Source organism: Bacillus rossius (genome assembly GCF_032445375.1).
Source record: "Bacillus rossius redtenbacheri isolate Brsri chromosome 4 unlocalized genomic scaffold, Brsri_v3 Brsri_v3_scf4_1, whole genome shotgun sequence".
Classification (NCBI taxonomy): Eukaryota; Metazoa; Arthropoda; class Insecta; order Phasmatodea; family Bacillidae; genus Bacillus; species Bacillus rossius.
Window position 1 is genome coordinate 25,831,610 of NW_026962010.1, and position 17,879 is coordinate 25,849,488.

Here is a 17,879-nt window from a genome sequence, read left to right on the forward strand (position 1 = left end):
TATTTTACTTTATTTTTTGTTAACTAATGTGCATAGGGCAGTGCACTAGACATCACTATCTGTGTGTAGTGTTGCGTTACACTTTTTAACACATCGGAGTTCACATAAAATGATAAATCCAAAATTTTGTTTAAAAGTATAAATATCAGCAATCTATTTAATTAATGTCCAGTATAACTCAGTCAGTAAAACACTCGAAAATATGTATAGGACCTGTTAACCTAAATATTTGTTAACAGTTAAACTGAACCAAGATGTGTTAGAGTGGTTTTTTTCCCGTATATTAGAGGTATGGGACATCAAAATACACATCTGTCGCCCATTGACTTTAAATACAAAATTATAAACTACATATTGTGAAAACATTCTGCAGCAGTTTTTGCTGAACGGAAAAACATGGATGAGAAGACAGACGAAATGTGTTTGGTAAGTGATTTTTCGTCAGATGAAATGGAACAGGGCAGTGCTTATCAGAATGAAAGTACAGAACTACTTTTGTGCAAGGAAATGTATTTTACAAAGACATTTCAAGAGAAATCACCTTTAAATGAAATAGACAGGGTTCTTACGGTCCTTGAAAGTCCTTGAATTTAGGTAAGGGGATATCAAGGCCTTGAAAAGTCCTTGATATTACTTGGGTCTTGAAAAGTCCTTGAATTTAGACGTTTGAGTTAACGTGACATGAAATCGTGGGTACTACAAATATCTGGCGTACTACAAATATCTGGCTACAGGCGTAAGACCGGCGTATGACCCTAAATAGAATGACGAAGCAATAAATGTGTGGTACTATGGTACAAATAAACTATTACTATAGTTATAGTGCAACCTTACTTTAAATGTATCATAATATGTGTAAATATACGTTTAATATCGTATGGCTGCCGGAGCGCGTGTTCCGAGCGTTATCGAACATCTCCGAAGGTTGAAAAATAGCTCGTTTCGCCAACTTTACGAAAATATTCCGCCGAAATGCTTAATTCAGTAACTGCCACCTAAATCTTATGGCTCATTAAATATTGTACATTAACTCTGATAAGATTTACATAACCAGTAAACTACTTAATCATTGTCACAAATGTATTAATTCGTTTTTCGTGTTGGTTCGTTTCTTTGCGGGCTGCAGTTGGCGTGTGCTGACTTAAGAAGCAATTGACACTGTTCACGTTCGGATTCAGCTGTGATTGTAACCATAGTGTCTGCAATAACTACTTCGCACTATGCAGTTTTGTGTAGTTTAATTTTGTGGTAGTGGAGTTCGTTTTATCGGTGTGTAATTTGTGTAGACCATAACTAGGGTTAATTTAGGTCTACTAAGTTTAATGTTTGTATCAAAATGCCCGGCAATTGTGTTTTCAATGAATTGTGGCTCCAGAATCCCAGTTTTAATAAGTGGCTGGGAAAAAATAAAGCTAGGTGTAATGTGTGTGAAACCGTTTTTGATGTTAGCGAAATGGGTGTGTCTGCTTTAACAAGCCACATGAATGGGAAAAAACACTCCAATCGTGCAAGTGACAAAAAGTCTTGTTTAGGAATCCAGTACTTTTATGGTAGATCCAAGTCCCAACAAGGTTCATCTTTCATGGTGGCTGATACTGAAGTGAACATTAGGCCTACACCTCAAGAAAACCAGAAACTTACTCCCTTCTTCTCGAGCCATGATACATTGAAAGCTGAAGTTATGTGGGTCCTGAAAGTATGCTGTAGTCACTATTTGTATAAGTCATGTGAAGATATTTCACAAATTTTCAAACACATGATTAGTGACAGTAACATTGCCCAGAGCTTTTCACTAGGAGAAACTAAGTGTGCTTATCTTAATTGTTTTGGCATTGCTCCATATTTTCAATCTCTACTTATGGAAACCCTTCGGAAACAAGAAACTTATGTTTTGCTTTTTGATGAAAGTATGAACAGGAAACTGCAGAAGAAACAAATGGATTACCATGTTTATTACTGGGAAGGTGAAAAGGTCAGATCGTCTTACATACATTCCGAATTTTTAGAACACTCTACTGCTCAAGATATGTTCACCTCCTATGAAAAGATGTATTCAGATGTTGGTATCCCAAGCAGTTCTTTGTTACAGCTGTCCATGGATGGCCCAAACGTAAATTGGAAATTTTATGACCTTGTGATCAGCTGAAGAGAGATTCCAATGTTTCAGTGATTCATACAGGCAGCTGCGGGTTACACATAATTCATGGGGCATTCAAGCATGGTTCTACATCATCCACATGGGATCTAGATAAGGTTTTATCTAGCTTGTATTATCTTTTCAAGGACTCACCAGCTATAAGGGCAGATTATGTCAAAGTGACAGAATCAAATTTATTTACCTTGAAGTTTTGTACAGTAAGATGGGTTGAAAATGTGATTGTGGTTACTCGTGCTCTTGAGATTTGGCCTTATATTGTAATGTATGTACAGGCAGTTGTAGGAAAAAAGATTCCAAACCCGAACACAAAATCTTTCTCAGTTATTAAAGAAGCAGCAAATGATACATTGTGTCCAGTGAAGCTTTTAGCATTCCAGTCAATTGCAAAACAAGTTGAAGTTTTTTTAAATTGTACCAAACTGATAAACCCATGCTGCCCTTTTTGGCTAAGGACATGGAGAAATTGATCCGAAGCTTGATGGAAAAGTTCATTAAGGATAGTGAGCTGAAGAGTGCTGCTACGGGCATCAAGCTTATGAAAATTGATGTAAGTATGAAAGAGAATCATTTACCTGTGGCAAAAGTTCAGTTAGGATTTGCTGCTGAGAACAGGATCAAAGATTTGATTCAGAGGAATGTTGTTAAGGAATATGATGTTTTGCAGTTGCGTATGCAATGCCGTGATTTTTTAGTTGAAACTGTAAAGAAAATTTTGAAGAAATGTCCTTTACAGTATTCAGTTGTGAGAAGCCTCAAATGTTTAGACCCAAGGGAAATTAATATTTTAACAGATTGTGCAACAAAGTTTACTTTGACATTGAAGATGTTAGTGGAGGCTAAACGAGTTTAAGAAACTGATTGTGAGGACTTAATTTCATCATACAAAGAATTCATTGCTGAATTTGGTTTCTCCTCAGAATTTGAGAAGTTCAGTCCAGTGGTAGATTGTTTGGATTCGCTATTATATGCCTGTGCAATGTCAAAATCGGACTATGAAAAGCTGTGGTCAGTAATGAAAATGCTACTTATTCTTTCCCATGGTCAAGCAGCAGTTGAGAGGGTTTTCCTTGAACAGGAACATTGAAGTGGAGAACATGCAAGAGCGTACACTTATTGCACAGCGAATAATTGGTGAGCACATTACATCTGCTGGTGGGGTTACTAATTTTCACATTACAAAAGACATGATCATCTCAGCATCTGCAGCACAGCAAAAGTGGCAAGGTTATTTGGAAAAAAAAAAAAGAGCAAGAGAAACAGAGCAAAAATCCTTAAAAAGGAAATGTGTTACTGATGAGTTAGATGAACTGAAGGAAAAAAAGCGTAGACTTCAAGTGGATATAGACACACTGAGTGCATCAGCTGATAAACTCTCAGAGCAAGCAGAAAAAACAGGAAAGTTAACGTTTGTTTGAAGTTCTAACAGTTACAGGAGGACAGCAAAAGAAAAAGTGGCAGATCTTGCAAAACTTGATGAGCGTTTGTGTAGCAAGTTGAATGATTATAAACAAATTTAGCTTAAATTGTATTGTCTGTTGTCTGTTCAGGACAATCAATTTTACAATTGTATTTAGATTTTCTGATATTATTTTTTTCCTGATGTGTGTCTTAAAAATGTGATAAAAAATAAATAGGTTAAAAATGTACGTGAAAACCATTCAGTCTTGTGAGGACCACATTTTTTGAGTATTACAAAACAAGTTAGTAAGAATATTTGATAATTTATCACAGCCAATGATGGTCCTTAAAATTCGGCTTTATTGTCCTTGAAAAGTCCTTGAAAGTCCTTGAATTTTTATCTGCAATATCTGTAAGAACCCTGAATAGATCTTGCTGACATGGAAGAAACAGACTTAGATCTAGAGGCCAGGCCTCTTTCAAGTGACAAAATTTCTCTTGAAGGGCTGAAATATGTTTCTGGCTATATAGCTCACAGTTTCAGAAATAAATATCCTGACCTTGGCACTACAGATTTCAATTCGGAGGACGATAGCTGGATGCATGTACAATCAAAGGGTAACTTAAAATGTCCCACTAATGAATTTTTTGAATTTATAAAGATCGCTGAAATGTGTTTTGATAATGTTCATGGCAACAATTTGTGCAAAAAAGAGCAGATTTTTGAATCACTGACTAAAATTATTTGCGGAACTACTGAAAATAAATATCCAGAAGAAGTTATATACTGTTTTGTCAGGACAAGAACGTATATGCGTACGTATTAAGTATTTGAACATGAAATATTTTAACGAACAAGACCAAAAACGCAAAGAAAGAAATAAGATGAGGAAAACTACCCTCTAAGATTTTTCAGTGTGATAGTGTCCACTTTCCTTCACCATAATATGTATGTTCATAATTTATTTACGATGTTTTTTAACTACCATATTTAAGAAAAGCATTTATTGTGAATATCGCAGCAATTATGTAGGGCTTAAGGTATTTATTGTATTCCAAATATTGAGTATGTCATTTTTATTGCCTTTATTAAAAATAATATATACGTTAACAATGTAACAAAATTGCGATATTTTTGTATTGCTATTGCAATTTCGTTTCTTGTAAACATTATTGTAGACTTTTTCATATTGAAATTAAATTTGCTATAGGGTTGTTTGTATTTTAATTTTACAGTTATAAGATTTTTTATATGTTGTTTACTGTTTACAAACATTTGAAAAATATTTCCTTAACCATATTTCCATTTCCATGGCAATAGTCTTGTTAGCTTTTCGGGTAACTCTTTTTCATGGATGATAAGATGGTGCGACATCTAAAACATATTACACCACCTTTACATAACTATTAAACTAAGAGGTGTTTTCTTTACATAATATTAAAGCACAATGTTTCCTTGTGGCGTAGGTTATTTAGAATTTCCATTTATCTAGAAAAATGCGCTTTCAGAATGTTTTTTAACACACAGTGTTTCGGTAGGTTTTTGAAGAAAAAAATTGACTACCCATTTTATTTTTTTGCAGCTGAATTCAGGCATGTGCATGAAATATAATTAATCCGTAGGAAGCGCAATGGTTTAAAGTATTGATCTTGAAGATTTGAAAAGATTTATTGAAATAGTGTGAGAGAACTAGCGAGTTGAGTGAGATGTGCGGGAGTGGCAGAGGTTAGCTCTCAGCCACATGTGCGCAGTTGCAGACAAAAAAATAATCCATTCCGCCTCCCCATGGCGAAGGATGAGTGAAAGAGAAACCTGCTAAACCTTCCCCTCCTCCGGGCACGATAGAACCGTATCGGCTGTGTGTTAGAGGGAGAGCGAGATACAATTTCGATGTTTTGTTAGTTACCACTAGATGGCAGGCCGCAGAGCGACCACCAGCAACACTCTTCCCGTATGAAGGCCATCTCGCCACTGATGAGCTGGAACTAAGCTCCTGACCTCCCTACATAGTAACGGTCACTCACATAGGCATCTAGACTCTTTAGTGATCATATGATACAAAATTCAGTTTTTTCGGGCCTGTGACCGTTTTTTACTGTGCACCAATCGCCTTAAGAATAATGAATTAAAAATTAGTCGTGCACTAAACATTTACTCTATGCATACGAATGGAATGGTTTATGATTGTCGTGTAGGAATTTTGACGGGTCGTGTGCGAACATATGATGACTTAAAACTTGAGATGGTTCTATTTTTTTTCCTTAAGAATTAAGGGAAGTGCCAATCAGAACACAGTAGAACGTGTTGTTGGTGCAGAAATAATGTTTCGTTGGGAAAGCAGGTTATGATGAAGTACTAAATGAGTAGGACATACAGAATTACTAGCATCATGTTTAGAAATGATAAAATACCAGGAAGAACATTGCATGAAAATTAAAAAAATATTAATTTTGTTGTATGATTTCGTAAAATAATTATTCTGTTTTTTCATGTTTATTTTTTTTTGCTATAATACGAATATTTTAGTATGTATTTACAATTCATGAACATATTTTTTTATACTACAGCTATTTTATGACCATTTCATTACCTAGTATTTATATATTAAAGTTAAATATATTCAATTCTGAATTGTGTATGGGTCCTAGGTTATAAGTTGAAATTTTGCAAATTTTAGGTTCAGTTGTAGCCATGTATCTGGTTTTTCGAGTAGATAGGTGCATAAACAAATTTCACCATGAATAAAAATGTTACACGGAACACATTATTGATCAACGATTATAAACCAAAATTCATTTCAAAATGCAAACAATACCTACGAATACAAAAATTCAACTTAAATAACATGTCTGCTTTCTCACTTGTTTTTATTGGCTGGAATCAACGACCACTAATTCAGTCATAAACTGGATATTACTTAACTATGTGTTTGTCAGTGTACGGGTTAAGTTTATAATTCTTAAGTTTTTCAATCGTAAACCCACCTTCAGGGATTTTCCACAAAAATAGGATTTTGTTTAAACTAAAATTTATTTCCTTTTTTTTTTTACTACCATTTACTAATGAATTTAATTTTAGAGGCGTAATTAGCTGGGTATAATTTACAATTTAGATAAATGGTTAGATCATGATTAGTATATAATTATTTGTTTCTGTATCACAACAAACATTAATGAAAAAAACTCTTGTTTTTATTAGAGTGGAATTAGACCTTTCATTAAAATTTATTAAGATATTCTAATTAAAAATACATTTAAAAAAAATTAAAAACAAACTTGTTTTAAACCATTGTTTAAAACGTGGTTTAAACCATTGTGGTTTGAATCAGCCAACCCTGACGATAGATAGCCTGGGTCTGCCTCTGTTCTAGGTCCCAGGTCTGTGTCATGTTTAAAGAGTGTGTAACATCTCTTTATTGTTATTAAATTATTTATTATTGAATAGCAGATGTGAGTGCATACTATAAAATCACTACTATTTGCATAATGCATATTTTAAATGGCATTTACAATCTTACCTTAAAATTTATTAGTTTTTTTTTCCTAACTACTTGTGTAAAGATAAAAATTTTATTATCAGCTTTAAGAATTAACAAAACAAAGTTAATTTTTTCTTTTACTGATTCAATATTTAAATATTCATGAGATATATTTATTAAGAAGTTATAATTGCTACAGAAATAATAAAGAATAAATTAATTTATTTAATGAGTACCCTTATAGTGAATTAAAATTTAATTATATATAATTTTTACATTTTATGCAGTGGTTTCAAAATATTTGAGTCCGACCAGCGGCATGGTGCTTATTCAGGTGCTTGTTAGAAGTTAATGAAGGTAGAACACCATTGGTGGAGGTACATGGGAATTACAAATGCTGTTCTCGAACTGGTTTTAAAGAACCTGTGCTCTTGAACCCAGAGCATTACAAGAGTAACACACAAGTCAGATAAAACACTTCTTTCGATTAAGAGAAATTTAGAAATATCTATACGACAAACAATTTTTAAATCTCATATAACATTATTATCATTACCTGTATTAGCTGGAGCCATTACTATATTATCAATTTATCTTAACATAAATACATCAGGGAGTAGAGATTTTATTTCATATAAAAATTTATTCTGATTTCTTGCCCATCTTGAAGTATATATTTTAATATATTTGAAATTGATTTTCTCTTTTGTAGTGGGATAATGTTCGGGGGTGGCTAGGACTATTATGGTTTCTTGCTTTTAGGAAAATGTAACCTGGAATAAAGAGAAAGAATATTTGTGAAATAATTTGTGTCCGCTACACATGAAACAAAGCTTAGGGCAAAATATAAACAGTAAACTAAGGCTTTTCATAAAATATTATTACGATTTTATTAAAGCATTAAGACTAAAACTACATAAAATATATATAATAAAAATACATACTCAAAAGGCATAAGCTATTAGATATGAACTTTGAATTATTTTTGTTGCAGTTAATGTTTTTTAAAAAAAGACAAACAAATAAAGCAATCTTTGTAGTACCTAACTCCATTAAAGATATCTTACTGTCCTGTAATATTAATTTATGAGCTCATTGAACTCGTAATCAATTGCATAGCTGCTTTATCCTTCAAAAAATAAAATATGTTTATGTGCAAACGTTTCGTGGTAACAATATAGAACATTCAAAAACACTCCAGAATCCACAATGTTCAAACTTCTTTAAAAATTGTAAAGTTTGCTCTTTGCTACGGAATTTTAACGAAATAGCTACAGGTGTGGTTCTCTAAGTTAAAAGCAACTGACTAGTAAATATTTTGTTGCACAATTTTCACAGTTGACACAGTTTTAAAATTCGCCTTTTTTCAGCTTGACTAAAGTAACCGAGGTGCTTGGTAAAACTGAATAATACCTCATTTGAATATCACCAGCAGTAACGAGCAAAATCTCAGTCTGCGTCCTGGTCTCAGGCGTACAGTCTAGCGCGACGACACTCAAGACATGGACGCAGATGGAGATGCAGCACAGGAACACACAAAGTGGCCATGTTAGTGCATAGCACAAAACACACACACATGAAAATAAACCGGCTGACCAGTAAAACTACGTAAGTTTAAGAATGAAGTCTTTTGGGGAAGATTTCCAAAGCTAAGTGACTACATTGTATTCAAGAAAATTGTTCCATGAGTCCCTGAAAGCAAGAACATGGACGAATGCAGAGAGGTGGACTGACCACGGTGGAGGAAAAAGCAGTTCTCTGCGGCCGGGACGCTGAGCACAGATAACTACTTCCGCTGGGGGGCGGAAGTAGTCCTCAAAAAGAGAAACGAGGCTACCGACATAGCGAGGGTCTCTAGTGAAGAACATAACTATCAAGCTGAAATACATGAAATAAGAAAGTGAAACACCCAAAAATTAAAATTCACAAGAAATAAATTACAAATTAAAGTTAAATTTCATGAAAAAAATATGTGCCATAAAATTACCTAAATCTGACACAAGTCTGTAATGGCTTCATGGGCGAGTTGAAAATAAATTAATTTTGATATATTTGTTTGTTGTGGTAGCTTACAGATGTGTTTCTGGATGCGGGTGATGCAGGTACCTGGACAAGCAGCTGGGCTTCAAGGTCAGTGACGACCCCTTCGTGGTGCGCCTCAACTTTGAGCCGGCCAGTCGCGACCTGCCCCAGTACTACATGGAGGTAAAGGCGAACCGCTGCGTGGTGTGCGGCTACGACCGCTCCTACCACAGGAAGTTCGTGGTGCCGCAGGAATACCGCAAGTACTTCCCCAGTAAGAACTGCCTCGTCTCTCTTGCAACGGTATCACCCAAAAATGGTACTTACTTGAAATCAGTTAGGCAACAAATGAGAGAAAAAAAACGGCACTTTTTCTAAAGGAAATATGAGTCAAGGTTGAAAAATAACTCACTTTACACTTGAACTGTTCAACCCCTTTCCCCTCTCCTACTCCGTTTTACCTTGGCTCTTTTCCTTCCCCTAGCCCCTCAATGATCTGGCTTGCACAAAAGTGCCCTAATCTGGCGTTGGCGACTTCTGAAAGTAATGTTTCGGCAAGTGCTCCGGTGAGGCACATAAGGATTGAGTAGAAATGTAATCAACCTTTGGTTTCTTGAGGTGGTTTGAGTTGACCACACCCTTATTGTAGAGCGACTTCAACTTGTTTTACCACTCAAGTTCTGTTTGGCCGTGAGCCTTGCTTGTTGACAATTCTCATCTCAACCTCATTTAGGTCTACTGACTGACCTTGTAACTTTACACATTGTTTGCGATCTGAGTTTGTGATTCAGGGAAGCCTTCCTTGCCTGAGCTTAATCATTCAATTTTGAAAAGATTTGTAATTTGTCAAGGGTAATATTTTTTTTTCTGTTTGGGGCAAAAGAGGTAAAATTACAATTGTAATTTTTTTATAACACATAATCATTCTTAATTTTTTTCAGTATTTGTTTTGTACTTTTTGATTTAATTTTTCAAATTCAATCACATTGTGTGTGTGGGGTGGTGGAGAGTATGTACCATAGCATAACTCCTGCCCACTTCTAATAATGACACTTTAATTAGGAATGTGTTATGTTTACTTGAGGTTTCAAATTAATTTATAATCATGTTTCTTCTAGTGTGCATAAGCATTTAAGGTATTTTGTTTGTGCGTTATTAATCATTATTAATTTTGGTTGGGTTTTACATAGAGTTAGATGTATTTTTTTATTATTTTATTATTCTATTGTTTTGTTTGGCAGTTAAAATTAGTGTGTGTGTTATTGGACTTTTCTGGATAACTTCGAAATTCTAGAAGGTTCAAAAAGAAAGGACACGGGTGCGACACCCATGCACCTGTAACAGGCGGCTGTGCTCAAGATGACATTTCGTCTAAAGAACAAATATAGATTGACCGTGGAAGCGCCAGGCAGAAAACAATACTAAACACATTACCTATAGGGGCACAGCGCACGCACAATAAAATTTATGATTAACCTCCTTAAAATTTGGGAAGGTTATGTGGATCGTGATCACAGGATAAGAAAATAATAAGATCTGGTTTGGTTTATATAGGCATTTACTAAATCTTACTTAATGATTTTGTTGCTGTTGTTTTTGTCTTTACAAACGTTATCCAACTGAAGATGACTCATGGCATTACAGCCGAAACAAAATACCAAGAAAATTGTTGACCTTATATGCTATACTTAATACATTAAATCTTGTTAAACAAAAAACAAAATGAGGCCCCGGGGCGAAATATTAAACATACAGTAAAACCTTTTTGTTGCGACCCCATTTATTGCGACCACCTCTCTATTACAACCCGATTTCGAGGAACCGTGAAAAAATTGCCGAAAATCCGAAGAAAATCGGACAGAAAATAAGTTTCTTGTGGTGAGTAGCGTGTTATGCGTTTCTCTTGCCGAGTGCCGACTTGTTTTAACTGCAGCAGCGATGTTTATTTTGACAGCTCAAGCAATTATCTTTTCCCGTGGGTTGATAGAAAAAAGTCGCTTCTCCCAGCAAAAAAAAAAAGGCTAAGCCACTTATTCCCCACGCAGGAAACACACAGGCTGCCGTCTGTCTCCCCCACATTTATCTTTCTTCTAACATTCCACGTCTCGCCTCTCGCGTGAGCAATAACGCAGCGACCACGCATTGGGCTGTTTTATGCTTTGTTTGGTGACAGCAGCTTGATTTTATTCGGTTCAGTAGAATCCCGCCGATGCGACCCCCCTCTGATGAGTCCATTCCGTTTATATGACCGTTTTTTGAGATACCGTGAAAAATTTGAGCAGAGAAAGTCGAAAATTTGAGTAAAATCGGCTGAAAAATAAGTCTGTTACACTTTGTTGGGCGCTATGTGTTCACGTTTATCTTGGCGAGAGCTGGACTGTCAACGCGGCAGTGTCTAGCCAAGCTCGGCGCGTCCACTATCGCACGAAAAGCCGTCTCAGCTGTCATGTTATCTTACCCGCCCGCACGAAAAGCTGCTGTGGTAGCTTCTGCGAGAGCGTAAGAAACTCATCCGGCCAGCATCCTCCTCCCCTCCCACACAGCGTGTGACAAAAGACAGGTTGTATAGTCCATTCTCGGTAAAATACATATTTTTATGGGCTTATACGACTGTCCTTCGCCATTAATAAATACTTTATAAGTTTAAGTTATTATGATACAATTTGTTTATTAGTCACACAGCAGTTTCTGCTGAAAAATCACTAATACGTCGAATTTAATTGAACAGAAAAATTTAGCAGGGCTGTAAATATATTTATTTTACTGCATAGTTACTTTTCCATCTGCATTCAAACGTGTTTTTTTCTTCTTTTTTTTTACGCTGCGAAGGGACGTGGGAAAGATAATTGCTTAAGCTGTCAAAATAAACATCGCTGACGGCAAGGGCGGGAGCGCATCCTGTCGGTCTGTCACTGTGATTATCTACTCCAAAAACATGTCACAGAATTTCAGGATAGCATTATTCTTATATCGTTCGTTTATAGCCGAATGTTTTCTACCTGATCCACACAAGTTCCTTCGCCACGTTTTGAACGAAAATAACCACCAGCTGGCTAGCATAGCCGAACTCGCGTGACGCAAATTCCTTTAGCGCGAGTATTTTATGTATTTGGATATATTTAGGGGAAAGGGGGGGGGGGGGGGCTGGAATTGGCCCGAATTCTCTATTGCGACCATTCCGTTTATAAGTCCATTTTTCCGGAAACCGTGAGGGATCGCATCAGCGGGATTCTACATTCCTTTTCATTGCTATTAAAATACATTTATATTTAAGTTTGAAAGCTTGTAAATTCCTTGCCAGAGATGACTAAACTCGAACTTGGTGTCAAAAGTGACATATTTTGACATACTTTTTTTTGGGCGTTTTTAGTGGCGAGGGAGGGGTCCGAAAATATTTACAACTGTCTTACCCCTCCCTCATAATAGCCCAATTTTATGGGAGAAGGGAGGGTGAAAAGAGCATTTTCTCACTGAAGGTTTTTCAAAGGGGAGCGAAGTTGGGGTGTTATAAGGGAGGACACTAGATGGTTCGTGTGTCTGGGAGGGATGAGCTAGCCTTGAAGAATGTTAATGAGGGGAGGGAGGGGTGAGCTTATGCATCATGAAGCCACTGCCGCCAGCCAGCCAGTCAGGCGAGCTTCGTGTGCGCCCACTCGTGTTGCAGAACCTACTGCTGCCATATTTTTAAAGGAAATGTCCCATTATTTTTTTGTTATTCTTACATGAACATTATTGGAAGTATTAAAGCCAACACAAAAATACGCTGTGTGTTAAAATTAACAGATTTTAATGATCTTTCATTTCATTTCGTTTTTTTTAGTGTTGTGCGAGATCTCGAACCTCGAGAAAATTTTTGAGAAATATTACATTCTCGAACAGCGAGCAAGAAAAATAATCGGAAAAAAAAAACGAGAATTTTTTTTGGTACCGGTAACAACTCAATTTGGAATGGAAACTAAATTTGATATTTATAGTTGTATTTTTATATGTTGAACATTACATGCACACTGCCATTATTTTAGTTTAAATGTTTTAAAAATACCAAACGCGTCTGCCTGTTTGGACGAAAAATGATTTGGCGGAACACAAAGCAAACATGATGCAAACATAAAGAGATATTAGACTAGCCGATAGTCAACCATCCAAAACCTTTATCAATAACCGAAACTGTGAATAAAAACTGTCATATGAAATTCCAATTTAGCCTGAAAGAAAAACTGCCATATTTAATTTTTAAATTACGTAAGCGTTATACATAATAAAATACGTTCGAACCTAACCTACAAAATTGGTTTTGTTTACATACACATTATGGTAAAGTTATAAAAAGCATTACCTTTAATTTAGTCATAATATTTTGTTCGGTAATGTTTAATAGCATACTGAAATGTTGATTATTACGGCAAAATACAAAATTTACTTTTTAACGAACAAAAGGGAATGGTGGTCATGCTGCCAGACCGAGTCTGCTTCGCTGTTCAGTTTCTTATATCATTCCAATAAAAGACTGCGCAAGTCATGTGATTGTTAAATGGACTGGAATGTAAAGGAATGGATTGAACACGCAGAACAATTCACACCCTTGTATTATGTAAAATTACGTGAATGTGTGTGTTCAAACCCGTTGAAAAGGCAGAATAAATAGTATGTTCATCCCATTCCCTTTTCCACCTTTGTTTGATTCAGTCGTAAGACGTCACGAATAATGAATCCCGCCAAAGCATCCCTAGTATCAATTTCTTTGTTTTCATTACAGTACCAGAGTTTCCCGTTTACGCAACCTACTCTGCGGGTATGAATAAATAATGTGACACCTGTAAAATGTTATTAGGAATATGAGAATAATTTCCTAATACTGCTTTATCTCTAACTGCGGCGTAACCAAGTGGAAAAAAAAGTGTTGCGGGAATAGAACAGTTTAACAGAAGTAAACTTTGTTGTCAAATTAAACTTTGACGGTAAAATAGAAGATGTGGACATATCAGTGTGGCAGTATTACACAAAAAGTGGCGATAAGTCAACGGGAACCACAATTAACATGTTAGCTACTAGACTTTTACCTAAGTGAGTGAATGTTTATTTATAATTTAGTGTAGGCTTACATAACGTGTGGTGCATGTCAGTTGTGCACAGGCAACTAAATTGACATTCTATATGATAAACAACAGTTTTATGTACAGAACAATGTATTTTGAAAGTGATATCTACAGTAAATCTTGATTATTTAAAAATTTCTCATTCTCGTCTCGTTTCTCGTGAGAAAAATATTTTCTTTCTCGAAAATTTCTCGAGGCCTAAATCTCATTCTCGCACAACCTTAGTTTTTTTTTTTTTTTTAATTTTTTTTTTTGATTTTCACATTTTGGTCAAAAAGTCCAATTTTTTGACGGTTCCCGAGAATTTATTCGTAAAATCACTGCTTCGTTAAATCTGGGGTTTGTGACATCGGGGTTCTAGTGTATTTAACTACGGCAAGCAGAAAACGTACATGTAAACTAACCAGTAAAAATATACTGTCTTTTCACATCTTTTCTTTAGAGGTGGCCTGTAGGGCGACGGACTTGTCATGAAGGTTGAAGTGGGTTTAAAGCGAAGCCGTCTAGCATTGTGAGTGACAGCATCCTGCCATTGTACGGCTGGTTTCTTAGCGAGTAGCGGTTTGGGAGGGGGGGGGGGGAAAGAACTGAAAATTTCGGAAAACATCTAGTATTACGACCCTATTCCTGGGAACCGTGAGGGGTCGTTTCAGAGAAGTTTAACTGTAAGTAACATTTGTTGTACTAGACTGAATCTTAGATCATTTGGTCTCTTAACTTTACTTTGAATATTGAGCGTGCAGGCTATTCATAAAAAAAATTATATAAAACTACATTTACTCGTTAAATAAATAAAAAAGTGTCCTGAAACTGGTTGTTTAGAATTATAAATTATTTTCTGGTTTTTCCACACAGGGGAAAAGACGTTGAAAGCTGGAACTCTTGAGAAATTCTCCGATTGCAGGAGGCGATGAATTTCGGTGAACTAACTCATAAACTGCACATTCGGGAGTTGAATTTGGAGCGGAATTTCTCGCCCTAATTCTTGAGCCCCGTCTGTAACCAGTATTCACATCCAATTAGGTTGGTTAACAGGCGGCTGATGCTGGGCGAAGTTAAGCCCTGGTGAAAAGCAAAAGGAAAAGTGTGTGTGGGGCGATGAAACAACTTACCTAAGCTGTGGGGTGAAGTAGATCAGGTCGGTCCCTGGAGATGGCCAGGTGACACGCGACGCGGAAGTTCGCGGTAGCCATGAAGAATAATATGTTAAGACAAAAGAACTATTTCAAAAACTAAACTATTTCGGGCAGCTAAAAAAAAATTAAAAATTTAGTGCTAAGGCACATGGCCTTGTCGATAACCGACTAGTACATGTTTTAGAGAAAGCCGTTCACGACTTTTCAGAAGCATGTTGTCTCGGGCTGCAAAGGGAGATGCGCCCTTACCGCGTGCTGCCCGCCGAATTGTAAAAATGGCGCCGGCTCGCCTAATTAAAACTGCCTTTGGTCGCCTATCCAGGGGAGGGGTTTCGGAAAACCTGAAGGGAACCCGAATGGTTCCGATTGGAGAAGCCACACTCTAGTGCACCCTGGCAAGTGCGCACAGAACTACAAGCCCTAAACGACCTCTCGACTTGGATGCAAGTCGATCCTTAAGGCCTGGCTTGGATAGGAGGGGACTATGCTGTCCTCTGGCGGAGAGGCGAGGGAGCATGCCCGGTAGTTGGCAGAACTCCCGCGAGATGTCTTGAGGATGCAGGACGGCGGCCATCTGGGGCGCGAGGGGCTGTGGCCTTCATCCCGGGCATTGGCGCGGCTGTGGGTTATGACCTCCGTGGACCAGAAAAAAAGAGGGGGTACGACCGGTGACTGACCCGGCCTGGGAACAGGCTGGTCTGACACGACGATACGTGTTGTTGGTCTGATGAACGGAACACCGTTTCGTGAGAGGGACAGCTAACTTCAGCACAGCTACAAGAAGAGGAGTTAGCATTTTTGGAAGCAGAGAACATCTTTTCTAGTCACGCTACCGTCTAGGGTGAACAGCTCGACGCGTGGCGCCTAGCAGGATCCAGACGAGACGATCGCTGGCCCAGCATGTCGCCAGCAAAGCTCAGCCTTAATCGCTGGGAACGGCATTGGGAGCACTAGACTGCTAAACAAACTAACCTGTCGGTACACTCGACTGAACAAAACTCGATGAGGAATAAAGCAGTGGGACATCATATGAAAGATAAAATAAAAAAATTTAAAAATTTCGTAAAATTAAGTGAATCGTACATATGTGTCTGAAAGTAGCACTGAAACGGCACACACAAATTATTGTCTTGTAAGTGCATTATTGGGAAAACCCATCATGTAGGCACATGACTGCACAGCAGTGCAGTAGAATGTTTGATGGGCACTATTTCAGCAGCCAATCAGGACAAACAATGCTGTAGGGTGGTGTGACTTTCCAGACTTTATTGGAACAAATTTCAGAAATGCACTTTCCCTATATGTTCATGTGTCTGGTTCTGTTTTTTTATTGGTCCGGCGCTCCTTAAGGTTGCCTCCCCTTATTTCCAAGTTTGTAAAGGAAGGCAACTTAGTTGTTTAAAGAGTTGTCGTTCCCTCTTCGTACCATCCGGTCTCATTGGCGGCAGCGCAAAACAAAAAATGAAGAAGTAAATACGTAACACAGACAATTTCACATCTGGATGCTGGGACTGTGCCTTGCATAAGTTTTTTAACTTGATTTTTATAATTTAAATTTTCTGACTTCTTAATTAGAAACCAGGCACCAGACTTGTGGTGTAGGCCTAGGTGGTCTGTTGATCCACCGGGACATAGTTCCCAGATTGTTTTGTGTCGAGACGACAAGATCTCTAGGGATATTATTTCAGGAAGGTACAGGATTCAGAGGAGTGACCGATGAAAATATGTGTCTTTTTGGAACTGTTTTTTAAAGAAACTGTAAGTCAATTTTCATTGGAAAAAAAAATTAATTACACAGTTAATGAAACTCTTTTATTTATAAGCATCCAAGAACAGTTTTAAGGTAACTCAATAATCATTAAAAGAATTTCACACTATCTGCAGCATAAGGTGACATTTTCAAGTGTTTATGTTTGTGCAAGGAACAGTCCTCTTGTGACTTGTCATAAGAGACCAAGGCTGATGGAAAAAGGAGAGGATTGAGAATGTCGTTGGCAGGGCCTGGTGTATCTGAGTCTTATCAGCTGTAAACCCGTTGGGCCGAGGAACAAGGGGTCAGGGGAGGAACTGAGGCATTCAGAGGTACTCTAGCCTTCTGACGACGGCACTGACGGTTAGCTGTACCCGAAGCAAACATTCTGAAACATATTGCACGTGATTGGATGTATTCCACCCACACAAGTCACATCATGGCCGTCACCTAGTCCCCGCCGGGTATACATGTCCTTACATGGTAACCGACAGACAACCGACAACTCCCAGAGATATCAACTTGAATAACTTTAAATTATTCTATCCAAAGTCTGAATTGCAGGACCCAAACACTTTCAAGTTTTGGTCTTTGGACACAACCATTGCTGTGCTGCATGCCTGTGTGTGTTTGCGCAGAGGAGATGAAGGATCACCAGTCCCACGACATACTGCTGCTGTGCACACGCTGTCACTCGCGCAGCAATGTTTGTGACCAGACTTTGCGCCAGAGACTTGCCCAGGAATGTGCTGCACCTCTTAGCCCACTGGTGAGTGTGCAGGGGCTTCCAGCTGCCTTCTGCAACACTCCATCCATCCATCTACCCAAAAACCTAAACAT

At 37.4% G+C, this 17,879-nt stretch overlaps 1 protein-coding gene across 1 annotated transcript in view; it reads left to right on the forward strand.

Moving 5' to 3' along the window:
- The window catches only part of LOC134541559 (exonuclease 3'-5' domain-containing protein 2), a 106,703-nt gene that overhangs the window by 56,471 nt on the left and 32,353 nt on the right, over positions 1 to 17,879 (forward strand). Inside the window, exons 8-9 of the mRNA XM_063385072.1 lie at positions 9,138 to 9,331; positions 17,678 to 17,808. Coding sequence (XP_063241142.1) covers positions 9,138 to 9,331; positions 17,678 to 17,808 — 325 coding nt within the window. The remainder of the gene's footprint in view (positions 1 to 9,137; positions 9,332 to 17,677; positions 17,809 to 17,879) is intronic.